Source organism: Schistocerca piceifrons, chromosome 2, assembly GCF_021461385.2.
Source record: "Schistocerca piceifrons isolate TAMUIC-IGC-003096 chromosome 2, iqSchPice1.1, whole genome shotgun sequence".
In the NCBI taxonomy this organism is placed as follows: Eukaryota; Metazoa; Arthropoda; class Insecta; order Orthoptera; family Acrididae; genus Schistocerca; species Schistocerca piceifrons.
Window position 1 is genome coordinate 120,637,278 of NC_060139.1, and position 16,864 is coordinate 120,654,141.

A 16,864-nucleotide genomic window follows, 5' to 3' on the forward strand; every position below is an offset into this window, starting at 1 on the left:
TGGGGGATGAATATGAACAATACACGACGAAGATTGGATGATGTAAGCTGTATTGAATTGTCATTAAACAAAGGGACGGGAAGCCACTTTTCATGGAATGACCCTTATGTATCAATAACAGTTAGGCACTTAATGATAGCAGCATACTGTCGAGACACGTAGTGTTAATAATTGGAAGAAAAACATGAATGGGCGGGTCCCTCCCTCGGAGATTAGAGTCCTCACTCTGTGTGTGTGTGTGTGTGTGTGTGTGTGTGTGTGTGTGTGTGTGTTGTCGTCCGTAGTGTAAGTTAGTTTAAGTTGTGTGTAAGCTTAGGGACCGATGACCTCAGCAGTTTGGTCCCATAAGATCTTGCCACACACACACACACACACACACACACACACACACACACACACACACACACACGAATGAAGCTGGAAAGACGTTATTTTTTATAAAAATGTGTTATGAATCTCGGACACGCTCAAAGAACTATTCCCTACCAGCGAATTGGGGATCAGTTGGCGGTTGATGTTAGTGACATGAATTATACCCTCATCCAAATCAACATGTGGACGTATTTTCAAGAATGCGCTTGTGTGTATTGTCTTACCCAACGCCGGGAAATGGAAAATACTTGTATACGTATTCGAATTGTCTCAAAATCTTTGTGTAATTTTGTAAATGTTCTTTTATCGCCCCATGAAACGGCTACGTCTGTTCAAGCACACCGGTATTGTCTTCGGTAATGCTTTCCCTGCTCGCTCATAGCAATACAATTACTGTACCAGCATCACCTCATATCACCTTCACTCCGAGCTTACACGCATATGCATGTTATTATAGATGACTTTATTAGTACTTCGCGTTTTCAATTGTTATTAGCCCACTAATGCATCCGCATGATGATAATACAAATTTCGTTTGCCATGTTCGAACAATGTTACAAGCAGCGAGAATTTTGTTTTTCCCCCTCTGGAAATACTGTTAAACCTTTGACAGCTGTGTCATACAGGAGATGTTCTGCGTAATCCCACGAGAAGAAATCAAGCGGGGTAAGATCAGTTGAACAAGCTAATTCCGTGACAGGCTGCATCGCCATTTGACTAAGAACAGAGTTCGCAGTTTCTAAGACCTTTATGTCACGACTGACCATGTCAGTGTACAGATTACGCCATTTGCGTCTGTTAAGAGTTTCTTTCACGCACTCATAATGAAAACCGACATGTTGGGCGTGTTATCCTACCATATGGTACTGTAGCCAGGTACATTATAAATTAATATATTACATCTTTCAAAGAATAATTCGTAGATTCTCGTATTCCGCTGGCAGGGTCACCACAAGACACGTTTGTCTTCGTAACTTTCGACTAAGTCGTTTCCGAACTAGTCTTCTTATCTGAAATAAATACATTTCCTCGTCGTTAGCATCTATGAAAGTTTGTGTTATCGTATAGTTACGGATAAGCGCATGGAAGGATAATTATCTGTGTAAGAAAGGGGAGATCATTTTTCGTAGTAACATATGCAGACATATCCAATACAGATTTATTATTATCTGTGCTGCATTGTCTGTTCTTTCTGAGACGGCCGCTGTGGACGAGCTGTTCTAGGCGCTTCAGTCCGGAACGGCGCGACTGCTACGGTCGCAGGTTCGGATCCTGCCTCGGGCATGGATGTGTGTGATGTCCTTATGTTAGTTAGGTTTAAGTAGTTCTAAATTCTAGGGGACTGATGACCTCGTATGTTAAGTCCCATAGTGCTCAGAGCCATTTGTTTTTTCTGACATGTTACAACCAGGAAACGTGGTGATGTAAAAAACGTCATGATGGTGCTTTAAATTTATGGAACGGCGTCGCTTTTCAGTTTCTGTCTGTTACGCAGTTAGGACACAGTTTGGATTAATATGAATCTGCTTATATATAAATTTTGTGTTCACGCGCGCTCTCTCTGTACAGAGAACCCGTAAAAATATTAGGGAAAGTAATTGGCAATTAACTACGAATCATTCGAAATCTGATCACTATGTCTATTTGTGACGTTAAACTTCAAACCAATTTGTATGCGCTGGAAGAGAGCACTGTCGCGGAGAGAGGGGAAGGTACTGTGATTTTTGGCTGTTAGGTATGAGCTGTAAGTGAGGCGCAATCAATTCGGGTGAGTCGAGGTACACATTTTGTCGGAAAATTCAACACTAAATGTGCCAGAAGTACCAGCAACCGCGCGTGCTCGTGTGTGATTCGCGTTCGAAAGAGGTAAGAAGAGTTGGGGGTGGGGTACACCTAGAAAACATGACTGTCATCAAAAGTATTAAAGTATTTGATATACTGTATGTTATTAAATGTCGTCATCGTCATCAGATTGAATCTTGCAGCAGGCATTTCAGTTTGTAGACAAATGTTACTAAATCGCGTATTGACGCTGTAGTAGACACAGTAGCAAAGTTGGTAGACCTGCGCGCCTCATGTCCCCCTCGCGGGAGAGTGATGAACTCGTCCGGGTCTCGGCGTTGGTTCTTTGTCCGAGTCGCTGCAGTAGGAGTTTCAGTTGTCCGGAAAGCGCGTGGATGTAAAACAATGGAGTGAGGAGACGCTAGGTTACGGAGAGTCGGAGTGTATTGTAAATAGTTTTTATCTTCTTCGTGTGTTTGTGTTAGTGCGTACACCTTTGCATTTAATAACATTTTACGGCTGCTGTGGACGGAGTTTGGGAAAGAAGCAACTAAGTGAGAATTTTGTGCTGCGTTTTCTGGTTTTCCAACATCGTGCGTCTGTGGAATACATCTTTTTTCTTGGATGATACCGGCATCAAGATTGCTGATATATCGGGATATGAAAGATATGGGACCAGATATGGTAAGTTAGTGGCACGTTGATATTGTGTATTATGAGCGGAGCGAAGTTATCGATCTGGCGACCTGAGAGCAACAAGTTGTGGCTATGGCGGACTAACGATATCCAAACTAAGAAACTTGCTTTGTGTTATTGGCACAAGAATATGCTACTCCAATTTAATTTGCCGAACCGTGTTTGTTGCTTATTAAAGTAAGCGTTGGAATATTTGCGTCAGAAGGGTGTCGGATTTAACTAAATATGTAGATCAAAGGAGCGATAAATTGAGTTGCTTAAAAGATTCTGAAACTAATTTTGGCATGAATGCGTTGTTTGCACCGTTCATGGAAGAACGTAGGTGGCGGAAATTGATTTTAAAGGTTGCTGTTTATGTATAGCAACATAAGCTTCTTACTAACATGACGTCGCTGATAGTAGTTCACAGTATATGAGGAATGAATCCAGCTGTAATAAAATAGCTATGGAAACATCTGCCGGAAATACGGAATATTTTGATTTTGCGCGCGTATGCAGCCCCGAGCACGTGTTTACAACTGCCTGACGAGTCTGTTGATAACAGCGCTGTGAAAGATAATACCGCACGTTGTCTTACGATGTTCAGAATTCGTTCAAGGGCGCAGTTAGTTCCTTGTGACATTTTAAAGGAGTTGGGCCTCCGATTTTCCTGGATAACAGTGCAGCAAAGAAGTGAACAGTCTCTCTCTCTCTCTCTCTCTCTCTCTGTCTGTCTGCTTTGTGTGTGTGTGTGTGTGTGTGTGTGTGTGTGTGTGTGTGTGTGTGTGTTTTCCTTCGTTCCGAGCCCTATATGCGTTGTTTATTTTCTTTCTGTGGGGAATTAACCAATTTTATTATAGTATTCTTAACTTTGAGTAGTTCTTAAATTTCTTACGCTTTGGTTTATGATCAGGTTAGTGTAGAGAACTAGCTTATGCTTTGATTGCTTGGCGATCACGTAACTGTTGGCCTCCACGGTGCCAGAAATGAAATGTTCAATGGACTACAGTGATCCGATAAATAATTTGTTGATCGACAGGCAGGCTCCGAAATTCGAAAATATAAGCTGAGTGCTAACTCGGTAAATTTAATTACTCATTGCACTCATCAGTCAGCGTTAATTAGGCAGTAGACGAAACATGTGAAGTTTGTAATTTTTTTATTTATTTTTTTTGCTTTCCAGCGTTAAGATTGCCTTAAATCATTTGTGTGGACTAAATCTTGGGCCATCCGCTTTTCCTTTTGTCAGTCGTTTATGTTTGACTGCATTTGAAAAAGCTAACATTGAGCATCATAATGATAATTATAGATGGATGCTGTATTTTGGTTTGAGGTGTTTCGTTGCGATACACACGACTGCAGTCTTTCTGAGTAAGTGCACAACACCTCTCATATGATGAAAACTGAGTATTATTGTTACGAAGAGTGGAGGAAGTACTGCAGAGTATCTGAAAACCATATATTACAGACCATTTTACTTAGGATTGCACATCCAATGTTACTTGCTATGGTAAGAATGCTGTAGTCAGTATGGATGTGGTGTATCTTCCGTAAGAAAACTTTTGAACTTACAGTGATGCAATAACTGAATGATGATCTGCACCGGTCAAACTTGGAGACAATAGATATGTACCAATATTTTCTTGTCCGCTAACGGTAGTGGTCTGATACTGGTGCTACTTGGTAGATCGTGAACTGAATCTTAAACGTCATAGTGAACTTTGCGAAAGAACATGTAAATAGTGTGTCCACGACACAAATGGCTACTTCTGTTCCATACACTCAGAAACAAGCTTAACATTTGTTAATCATCTCTGTCAAATATTTATTTGTCGATCGGAAACCAACTTCTTCGCTGACAGGCATAGGATAGGGAGATTACGGCTACCAAACCGGCGACTCATTCTAATTTTGCTACGTGTGACGGCAAATTTCACTCTAAAATGCTAGATATCTTACAATAAATCTGTGCAGGTTTTGCAGGCACACTGTCATTAAGAACAGTGTAGCGGAATAATTCAGAGGTGGGCCGTTGTATCTTTTGCAAGATGACCTGAAAATATGGTGCTCCATTTAGAAAATGAAATTTGCATTGTTTTATTTACGTTGCCCCCCGTACATGGTTCTTTAAATTCATTTCCTCTTCTCTTTGTGTGGATGTATGTGTTCGCCAAATGATTCATTATGACCTGCCCTCGTATCTTAATAGAGGAGAAACTTAAGTAATAGTTCGGATTTTGCCCAACAATATAACCCCAGGTTCAGTGTAAAGGTATTAAACGCGAAACTGAGTTTTTATAAACATTGGTTATGACATCTGTGCTACTGAGCGAAGAGCTGGTCAAAATACAGTTGGATATGTCGCGGGGTTTTGTAATAACTGTTGACCACAATTTGGGGAGCTCTGTATCCGAGAGGGAAAGACGAGCAGTAATTATTTTCATACCTCTGCCGATCCAATGTCAGCCTCCATAGGTTTCTCTGTGCAGTGCTGCATCTGGTTTTCCTGTTAGAACTCGCTGTCAACTATATTGCTCTCCAGATCCCATCTTGGGAAGTATGATATAAAAGCTTCCATGTAAAAACGTTAAAATTAGTTAAGCTACATTGTCACAGTGGCCAAAAAGTCTAGCGAACTGGTGGTGAGATACTAAACTACTTTAATGTGTGGATTTCTGTTCTACCGAGCATATTCCGTGGAGTACACTGTCAGCATTTTCAAATGGAAGCGAAATACATTAGGGCCTACGTATATAAAAATTTCAAATTTTTTGCCCGCCATGGCGAAGAAATGCACTTGATGCAAGCCGGAAGCGTTTCACATTGCAAAACATTACGCACTACGCAGGCAAAGTTCTAACGGTAGCGATCATGTAATGCTCGTTAGCTAGCCTAAAGAATTTCTGAAATCTGTTTATTTTATGTGGTTTTCCTCGTCTCTATACGTTTGACTCCTAGGTTTCATGTCATTGATACAAAATTCATATCGTGTTAGTTCTTGCAACCACAGTAGTAAACATATGCATAAATTTCATGTGAAAGGATGCGAAGGCACGGTCTTTAGAATCTGGCAGCATTTCCTTATTTGGTATGGACACCACAATGCGTTAAATAAAGTCAGAAACGCCTTGACCGCGTGTGTTCAAAAATGAATATTTTGTGCTAACTAGTCATATTGCGCATGATGAATGAATTGTGTATTTTCTCACAAGAATTTTTTGGTTTCCAAGCTTTGGAATACATGTGCCATGTACTGAAACCAATCACAGGTCGTCACCGCACGATGTGGCGCAGTGCTGAGGGCACTGGACTCGCATTCCGCAGGACGACGGGTCAAACCCGCGTCCGGCCACCCCGATGTAGGTGTTCCGTGATTTCCCTAAATCGCTTCTGGAAAATGTCGGGAAGGTTCCTTTGAAAGGGCACGGGCGATTTCCTTCCCCATCCTACCCTTGTGCTCCGTCCCTAAAGACCTCGTTGTCGTCAGGACGTCAAACATTAATGCCTCCTCCGCAAGTCGTCATTGTAGTACAGATTTGGAATGTGCTCGTAGAAAAGTCGAGCGAAGGGTGGAGTAGATTTTATGTTTGTTTCAGATTCTTTATCCCTTTTGTTCGTCACATCGCTTAATCATCATAAAGCAAACTGTTAATTCAAACGGAAGCATATCATTAACGACCGTCAGGCTTCCAATATTTACACAATATGTGCAGAAGGGCGCGACCAAGTAGGCACAATTATTATTGAGCAATACTTATTGCCGGGACGCTTCAGTTAGAACTCTAGCTTCATAGCGATCTCGCTCGGCGTTGTGGAACTTTCATGTATTGTGTTGAGTTACCTGCTTTGCAAACATAAGTAAAAGTTGTACGGAACGGGCGAACAAAGTCCGAAAAGCTACCTGTGAATATTTCAGGTAACCATGGACTCTTTCATGGCAGCATGGATTACAAATTAAACGAGTGAACTTTGGCCTATAATTAATAGTGTACATGAGCTTCTTTCTATTTATTTCTTTACTGCAGTAACATTTGCAAACAAAACAGTTACGCAGGTTGTAAGCTTACATGATCTTGCGCGTGCTGCAGTAACATATGAAAGAAAGTTAAACGTATTGCGTCGTTGGACAATAAACGTTTCTGCTTAAAGTCATGACACCATGATACTTACTTTCTTCTGATTTTGTGAACAAGGCATATGGCGTTTTCTTATGTCACGAACTTCATGTCTTCAGAGTACCAAATGGTGTTTTCATATACGTCTTCCAGTCCACATTCTGATCTATTACTGTGAATTGAAAAAGATCGTGATTTGTGATTGAAGGCAGGTTTTTGTTATTATTTTTTACGAAAGTAATAGTCTCGGAAGCAGTGGATAAATTTAAGTTTTATAGTTTACTTTCTTCAGTTCATTGCGGAAATTCGTTGTGAGTAATAGAATCTTTCTAGATTGCGCCAGGAATCTCAAAACGAACCAAAGAAGCCGACAAAGCGATGAGTTGGTGGACAAGAAAAGAAAAATGAAAGTAGAAACAAAGATACAGTATCTAGAACTGGGCAAGGAAAGAGTTTGTAAGAAGACACAGAGAAGTATGAAGAAGATATGCTAAAAGCCAGTTTGAAAATAAATCTAGTTTGAAGATGACCAAGCAGAAGCTTATGATTGGAAAGAATGAGCTTTAGACCCAGATCAGACCGTAATTACAGAAAAGAAAGAAATATTACAATATTTTGCGTTTTATAGTAACCTATGCACTAAAGTCAGTGATACCTTAATCCTAGACGAATTGGATGCTTCAGTTTCCTAAACCCCAGAAATATTCCCCTGAAGTCATGATTGAAAAAGGTGCTACACTAGTTAGTGATGACCTGTCGATATTTTAAAACTGATGAATGAGGAATCTATAAAGCATTTAGCTAAAATATTTAAAAGTTGTTACTTCGGTGGAAAAATACCAAGAGTTTGGAATAAACTAAAATAATCGTAATACATAACAAAGATAGTATTGAATTAAAGAACTATCGCCCTATAAGCGTTTTGTCAATAATGTGCAAAGGTTTTACTAGAATTTTGATTAACAGATTAAGCACTTCACTTGATCTTGCCCAACCCACTAGGCAAGCTGCGTTCTGAAAAGATTTAGCACAGTTGATTGTATCCTCACTACCTGAAACTTAGAATGGGGCTATATTACAGTCTTATATAATGTATACAAAACCTCTACAGCGTTTGTGTTTTTGAAGAAACCAATGCATTTCCCACTGAACAAGATGTAAAACAAGGTGACTGTCTCCAGAATTAAATTCTGAGAAAGATGTTAATAATGAGATTTGCTGTTGATATTGTTCTGTTTGAAAACAGTATAGAACAACTTCAAATATTGGTTAGCGAATTTGCGTTAGTCTGCTCTGGAGTTGGTCTAAAAATGAACTATGATATAACCAAGAGCGTGATGAATGTGCACTGGAGGGGATTACATCTGTTGAAAATACACATCTGCAAGGGTCACCGAATATTTCTATGTGGGGCAATGTGTAAATATGGAAGGAGACCTAAACCAGAAATATTTCGATGTATTAAGTTACGCTTACAAGTTCGTGAAAGGTATTCTTCAGTTTTGAAGTCTAAGATGTCGGCTGACCTGGAGATAAGTTTTGATCAGTATTTACTGACACTAATACTTTACAGCTGTAAGATGTGGACATTAAATGAACTTATTGTTAGAAAACTAATAGTAACCCAAAGAGGAATGGAAAGATTTTTGTTAAGCTATACAAAGAAGACAAATAAAGCAGTTAACATCAGGCGGAAAATAAATGTTATTGACGTAATGATGACAAGAGTGAATACTGGAAAGTGCCAGGGGGCTGGTCATGTCGCCCGAAGAAAAAAATGGTAGGTGATCGAGACAAGTGTCAGACTGTAAAGCAGTTCACCAGAAAAGGCCTCGGGGAAGACCGCAAGACAGATGGTACTGAGACTAGAGAAAGGCTGCCCGAGTGAAGCGGCAACAGGAAGCTCAAGATGGGCAGGAATGGAAGTACCTGCAGGGACATCATGTTACACACCAAATCAAAAGCCACATCACAGTGATCAAACTGGATGATGATGATGATGATGATACGAGTAATTGACATACGTGCGCAATGCCAGACTTGCACAATAAAATGTATTGAACAAGCATCAGTGTTTTTAAAGTGATGCAATCTTAAACTTATTGCGCAAACTATTAAGACCGGTATTAGGCAATAAATTTTATGGCACAATACTCCATTACTGTGCAGCAAATATCTAGCGTGCTAGTGCCTATCTGCGGAAACGAAGTTCACACTCGGCGCGGCGGCTGACGAGAGCTACCGTCAATGGGAATGCCTTTATGGTCGCTTCCATCAGCCACGGCGTGTAGTATAAATCTGGTTTTGCGTGGACAGTGGCAAGTAGTGAATTTCCGCTGACAAAAGTTGCCGTAATAGTTAATTGGTTGTTTAAAACTTACGGTGTGATGGTTAAGTTCGTGAATGTGACCGTTACTTGGTCAGCGTACGGTGGACTGACTTCTGCTCTGCAAAATGCGCTCCGTTATGACTTCAGTTTACTGTAAAACTGAATAGCACCTGTTGGACCAGCGGCCGATTTTCACGCCCAGTTGGGACAGGTGCAGAGGGCTGCTGTGCTAGTCGTGGGAGCTGCAGCGTTAGGCGGGTAATGGAGCGCCTCTCAGAGAAAGAATGCCAGTGGATACCCGTTGTGTTTGCCATGAGGTCTCGCCAGGGGGCCCTGGCTGCGGCTGTGGAGCGCACTGGGTGCAACCGCTTGCAAATAGTGGCACATGTCGGTACGAATGACGATTGCTGCTTGGGTCCTGGGGCTATCCTTAGTTCCTGTCGGCGTATGGCTGATGTGGTGAAGACAACTAGCATCGCACGTGGGATGCATTCTAAGCAGACTATTGTAGCATCGTACCCATGGTCGATCCGGTCCACTTATTTAGAGCAGATTGGAAGGTTTAAACCAGAGGCTTAGATGACTCTGCGAAGGTACCGGATGCGTATTTCTCGACCTCCGCTATCGCGTACAGAATGGTAGGATTCCCCTTATAGGTGAGGCGTGCACTACGTGCGTGAAGCGGCTGTAAGGATAGCGGAGTACGTGTGGCTTGCACATACGGGGTTTTTGTGTTAGAGAACCTTCCTTCCCGTGGTGCACATGTTTTTTTTATGTTAGAGAACCACCTCCCTTACCCATGATATCAGATACGAATTGCCTGCCAAAATTGAAGTTATGCCACCCACATTGTTCTCAGAGAATTCTCGTCCTCGCAGATCGAATATAGAAAAGTGTAATATGATATTAGTAAAAGTGCAGGATCATCCATGGGAAGATCCCAGACTTGGCATCGCCTGTTGAAGGTTACAATGCCCAGATAGTATTAGGTACAGGAAGTTAGTTTAAACCGTTAGTGATTAGCAACGAAATGGGAAGTTTAGGCTGGAATATTTATCGAAAGGACAGATTAGTGACGGCATTTTTATTGCGCTAAAGAATTCAGTAATATCTAACGATGTTATCACGCATTCAGAATGTGAATTAATCTGGGTGAACTTAAGCATGAGAACGGTCGGTCAAAAATTGTAATGGGATGCTTTTATAGACCGCCTGGGTCAGGAACTGTAGTGGTAGAGCGCTTCAGAGATAACGTGTAGAATATCTTTACTAATATCAAATAAATCCGTAAAACTGGCATTTCTGTCTGTCTTTGAACACACTAACCTCCAAGACTACTTGACGGATTTTTTGGGGGTTTTCATTGGGAACTTACTGATTTAGGCTTTCCTTGATTTCCCTAAATCGCTCTAGGCAAATGCCGGGATGGTTCCTCTGAAAGGGCAGGGCCGACTTCCTTCCCTAATCCAATGAGACCGATCACCTCGCTGTTTGGTCTCGTCCCCCGAACAACCCAACCCACTATTTGAGAACAAGAGCACTTGGTGACTTGCAACAAACTTTACACATAATTTCAAACCTTACGAAACTTTTCCTTGTGGACAACCCCCACAAAATGATGAAAGGGAAACCGTTTATGATTACTACATTTTCGTTGTTCATGCAGTAAAACTGTCATCACGCATGGCGTCATTTCATTTATTGCTTCCGTGCTACTCTATTTGCGACACGTGTAGCTTGACAGTATCCACATATGATGCTGAATGTACCTACAAAATTATATAGTTTTACGACACACAGTTCAGAAGATACAGAATCAGTTATTGTAGAGGAAGGTATCAGTGATTATAAGGCGGTGATAGCAACTACAGGTTTTACAAGGATTGTTAAGTAAGGTAGTAAAATATTGTTCCTCAGGAAAGGATACAAATTGCAGAGTACTTGAGTTGTACCGTTAGCATCAAATATTCAACGCCGAGGAGGAGACTTGGAGCAAAAATGAAAAAAATAAATTTGAAAAGCTTTAATCTGTATGCCTTACCCAAAAATGTCCCAAGCAAGGTCTTAATAGATGGGAAAGACCCACTGTTTTAATAGCAGAGTTAGAAAACCGCTATGTTATAAAAGAAAAAAAAGCATCACAGATTCAAGAGAAACTAGAACTTAGCTTCAATCAAGAACTGAACGAAGCAAAAATGAGCATAAGGGGAGCATTGAGGGAGCCATTCAGTGATTTGGGACATAAAATGTTGTCAATCGACCTGAGTAATAACCTAAGTATTACGTAAAATCAGTAAGCGATTCGAAATCTTCTACTCATTCGCTCAGTGACTATACTGGCACCAAACGGGAGAAAACATAGAGAAACCCGAAATACTGTATTCGATCTTCCGAAATTGTTTCATCGTGGAAGATTGGAAAATAGCCCCTTTCTTTAAATCATCGTAAGAATGCCGAAATGGCAGATATTGAGATAACCTGTTGTGGAATAGAAAATCAACTTCCATTGGAAAGTATCAGGACAAGATGAGATACCTTTAAGATTCTAGAAGGTTGATGCGAAAGAACTCACTGCCCTTCTAGCAGCAGTTTATAAAAGATCGCTACAGTAACGAAAGGCCTCTAGCGGCTGGATAAAAGAGCAGGTCATTCCCGTTTTCAAGAAGTGTCGTAGGACAGATGTGTGTAAATATAAGCCTATGTCGATGACGTCAGTTTATTGTAGAAATATGCAACATGTTTTATGCTCAAGAATTATGACGTTTTTGGAGAACGAAAATGTCCTCAAAAAATCATCATGGATATAGCAGACAGAGATCTTTCGAAACTCAGCTGTTTCTGTTTCTCCATGAGATCCGTTGTGCTGTAAACAACGGTTCTAAGGTTGATGTCGCGTTCCTTGACTTCAGGAAAGCATTTGACACCGTTCCGAACTGCCGTTTAGTGGAAAATAAATATAGAAATACGAGCTTACCGAGTATTGGGGCAGATTTGCGGCTGGATTCAAGGCCACCTTGCAGACAGAACTCAGCACCTGGCTCTTATGGTTCAAATGGCTCTGAGCACTATGGGACTTAACTACTGTGGTCATCAGTCCCCTAGAACTTAGAACTACTTAAACCTAACTAACCTAAGGACATCACACACATCCATGCCCGAGGCAGGATTCGAACCTGCGACCGTAGCAGTCGCCTGGCTCTTACCAGAACAGAATAGACAAGTGTAGTTTAATTTCCGGAGTATGCTGACGAAATGTGATACGACCGTTACTGTTTACACTGTACATAACTGACACAGTAGGAAGTGTCGGAAACTCTTTCAGGCTGTTCGCAGATGATACCGATGTCTATAAGAAGGTGTCTAAGCCAGAAGACAGTATCAATTTGCAGAATGACCTGCGGAGGATTGTTGTATGGTGCATGCTCTGGCAGTTAACCCTAGACGCGAATGAATGTAATATGTTGCGCAGGCATAGGGAAAGAAATCCATTACTGTACAACTATTGATAACGGATCTTTTGTCCAACCATAATTTACATATAAATCTGTAATATTTCAGGTAACATATGTAATGTAAAATTTTTCTTCAGTTCAGATTCGTTAAATTTCGCATAAGATTTGTAAAATATCAAAAATAAATTAATCTTAAAATAAGATAACTGAATTTAGAGTAACTTGTATCAGGGATTACTGTTTTAACTTACAGGCAATTCCTCTCACTAGCCTTACATGCACCACTGAATGAATAAAGTGAAGCACCCAGAAGGGGAGGAGGAAATGACATGAAACGTAATGGGTTGAAGAGGTGTGTGTTACTGCAGTGATTACAAAATAATCCAGTGGTCAAAGAACTTAAGTATGAGTCCACAGAACAGTATGATGTTGCGCGTTCCCCCATCCGCCCTCCCCCTGGCCAGGATGCATGCACCTATTCGGTTGAGAAGGGTGTCTTGTCCTGAGGCAAGCCAGGCCACAGCCGTTGTAACTGGTCTGTGGTATCGTGGATACTGGTACTAGGACGGAGTTAGGGGTCCTTCAGGTCTCACAGTTGTTCCATCCGGCATAGTTGGGGATTTGGCTGGTCACAGAGAACTTGTGAAGGTTACGCAGGCAGTTTATAGAGATACGAGCATTACCCTCATGAAATACGGCACCACTATACTGTCGCATGAGAGGTAACTCTCCAGGATGCAGGCTTTCTGTGACTTAGAGTTACACAATCAGATATATCTCTCACTACCGGCTGTGAACTTAAGTCATACCCGATGCTCCCCACACAGTGACACCAAGTGTGACGCTGCTGTGCTCTTCCAAAACATTGAAAGAATGGGCATCTCTCCAAGTTGCCGTCATACTCGCCGACGATGCTCATCTGGGGTAGCGCGGGAACGCGGTTCGTCGCTGAACACAGTGCAGCACTGTTCATCGGCCGAGCATGGAACCTCGTCGCAGCACCACTTCAAACACAGCCGTGGTATGGTGTTAACAGCGGTCTACGCATGTGACAGCAATTCCCTAGTCGGGAACGATTATGTTCCCATGGAGTGCAACATCGAGTCAGTCAACCAAGTACAGCACAAATCTGGATATTGCACGATTCGGTTAGCTGACATATTTAAAACACAGTGAGGTCCTTTTCAAATTCTTGTCAGGTGCTGATAACGCTATCTCACAAAAGTACGCGGCATTTGCGTGTCAGTCAGTGTTCATTCAATATCTGACGATTTTCACACCCCTTTTATATCCAACCATGCACGGAAACACTACATCAGTGCTCTGCAAGCCACCTGACACTCTATGGCGGTGGTTACCTCTGGCACCACTAACCGTTCCACCCTTTCGTGTTCTGCTAGCGAATGGTGCATGGGCGAATGATTCTAGGTAAGCCTCTGTACTTGCTCTAATTTCCCGAATTTTCTCGTCGTTGTCATTTCTCGAGATGTATTTGGAAGTAATATATTATCAGACTCTTCCTGGAAGGCGCTCACTCAAATTTTCGGTAGTAAACATCTCTGTGATGCACAGCAATTCTTCTATACCGTCTGCCACACTAGAGTTTTGAGCCTTACCGTAACACTCTCGCACCGTCTAAACGATCCCGTGTCTTCTATCAGTACTTCTGTTTATGGATCCCAAATTGATGAACAGTACTAACTAATCGGCCGAAGAAGCGCGTTGTAAGCCACATTTTTCGTGGATGAGTTAAATTTTCTTAAGATTCTTCCTATTAATCTCTGTGGAATCTGATTTTCCTACGATTTCTTTGTGTGGTTATTCCACTTACGGTCGCTCTTGATAGTTACTCCTAGATATTTTATGGTAGATGCTGTTTCCAGAACTTTGTCGACAGTGTAGATGTTCGGTAACGGATTTATTTTTCTGTGTATATGCAATATAGGGGACGTATCATTAATTTCGCTTTACTTTGGATAAGATGTTAGGTAGTTTATAACGAATATGTAACGGTTGCTACAAGGAACGAAGTAGCAGATTGCAAGGGAGCCATGCAGTACATTGGATGGGTCGATTCTAGTTGCTCATATTTCACTTTGAACTTTACTGTGGTAGAAGTTAAACATGTAGTGAACTTTCATTTGATGCAAAATACGATTAATAAGTAAAATAGCCTCTTATGTTTTTAGAGTTCTAACAGATTTGAAATTACTCACCATCATTTGATCAGCTGCAAGCGGAGAAGAAAGCAGCGTGCTCCCGGTTTCGTCTTTGAAGCGTTGGACTTGTTCCTGATGTCTGTTTCTGGCCGTTTTCGTGACTGATGACTCCACTGTTTGGTCCCCCTGCCCCCAATCAATCAATCAATCAATCAATCCGCCGTTTTCAGTTGCCACATGTTTGCCTATGCATATTTGTATTAGTCAGCTTTTTGAAGTCTCGGATTAGGGTTTTAATGCTGTATATTTTGACTTTCGTTCTTTTTGATGTGTGTCTCAAACAATTACAGAATCCGTCGACAAATAGATTGTGTTAATTGCCAGTAAGTTACATGTGCTACTTCATTTTTTCTTTTTTTGTAATGCAATTCAATACATGTCATTACATTTATTTTTAGGATATCATTAAAGGCGTGCTTCCACGTTTTTTGCCAGTATTTCGACGACCAACCCAGTCTTCTGAAGTCAGCTAATTCTCGTTTTGCCGTTATGTGTACTACTAACTAGAAATCAACCAGACACCTCCCCCCCCCTCACACACACACACACACACACACACACACACACACACACACACACACGCGCGCGCAGTCTGGTTGGAGTTCAAGTAGTGAGACTACGTCACAGCAAAACTAGTTGCACCGGAAGAAATCGGCTGGGTCGGCCGTGGAAATATTGCGCATAAAATGGGGAAAAAACTCTGCAAAACACTCGTAAGCACATAATTAAACACGTAGGACGTAACTTCGAATGTCCAGTCGTCAAAATAAATGTTGGATATTGTCAATACTTTAATATTGAACGTTGTGATCCAGAAATACTTTATGTAAATACATGTTTGCAGTGTAACTCTAGTGGAAACAGCCCTTGTTCCTACCGTGAGGGAGTAGTATATGCCGTCTATGGCAACCGTGTCACATGTACACATTACAACACTTACGCAGTGTGTCATTAGGAAAGTTGTGTGGCTTTCGTATGATTTGGACAGCACTAACGTACAACCAGAGGTCTCTAGAATCTAGAACAAGTTTCTAGCGACAGGATCAGTTGAGAATTCTCGCAGAAGTGGCCGCTGAAGAAAAACAGCAGGTGTGCAGGACCGATATCCGCAGATAACAGCAAGTGGAAACCTTCAGCACAATGCTATATGTCTACGGCTGCTGTTCCAGACAGCTACAGGAGTGAAGGTGTCAACACAAACGATACGAAGTAAGCTCCATGAGCAGGTATTACATTCCGCAAGACTTCTCACTACTCCTTTAAGCCGGGTTCGGGGAGAGGCTCATGTCGCATGAGTACGAAAGCACTCCTGGTGCAATAGCCAGCAGTGGACCGCAACGCTCTTTTCTTATGAGACCCGCACCAGTCTCCGCCCTGACAATATTGATATTTGTGTTTGGAGGCAACGTGGCCAACGTTTGCACCACAATTGTATCGTAAGCCGACCACCCTTATCAAGGCGTTTCGGTCATATTTTGGGGTGGAATAATGTATGGCCACAGGACTCTCCTTGTGCCAGTAAGTGGATGACTGGTATGAAGTTCGTCCATTTGCTGAAAATAGTGAAGCAGGATGCACGCTAATGTACAACAATGCACGCTCCCGTCGCCACAATCGCATTGAATCAGTTGGATGGAAGGCTGCATTAAGGATCTGTGAGCCTCGCTAACACGAGCAGTTTTTGATAGTCCTGCCCCACCAGAAACATTACAGTGCATCTTAGAGGCTGAAGAGGATCAATTGGTTCAGTGGGAAGTAACGACAGAGGGAAGAGACTGTAGTGTTTGCAGTGGAATCTTTTGTGAGGTTTTATTTTTCGGTTGTATTTATCAAGTGTAAATCTTTTTATCCTCTTTATGTTTTGTTATGACTTACCTGACAGGACAAAATAAATTTTGTTTCCTGTTACGTCCAGTATTA

General features: G+C 41.6%; 1 protein-coding gene across 5 annotated transcripts in view; it reads left to right on the forward strand.

Moving 5' to 3' along the window:
* LOC124776586 (pumilio homolog 2) overlaps window positions 1-16,864 on the forward strand; it is a 592,179-nt gene that overhangs the window by 105,088 nt on the left and 470,227 nt on the right. Inside the window, exon 1 of one of the 5 annotated variants that reach the window (XM_047251642.1) lies at window positions 2,530-2,838. The exons of the other annotated variants lie outside the window; for them this stretch is intronic. Coding sequence (XP_047107598.1) covers window positions 2,779-2,838 — 60 coding nt within the window. The 5' untranslated portion in view covers window positions 2,530-2,778. Of the gene's footprint in view, window positions 1-2,529; window positions 2,839-16,864 lie in introns of those variants that run through there. 5 annotated transcript variants of the gene reach the window in all.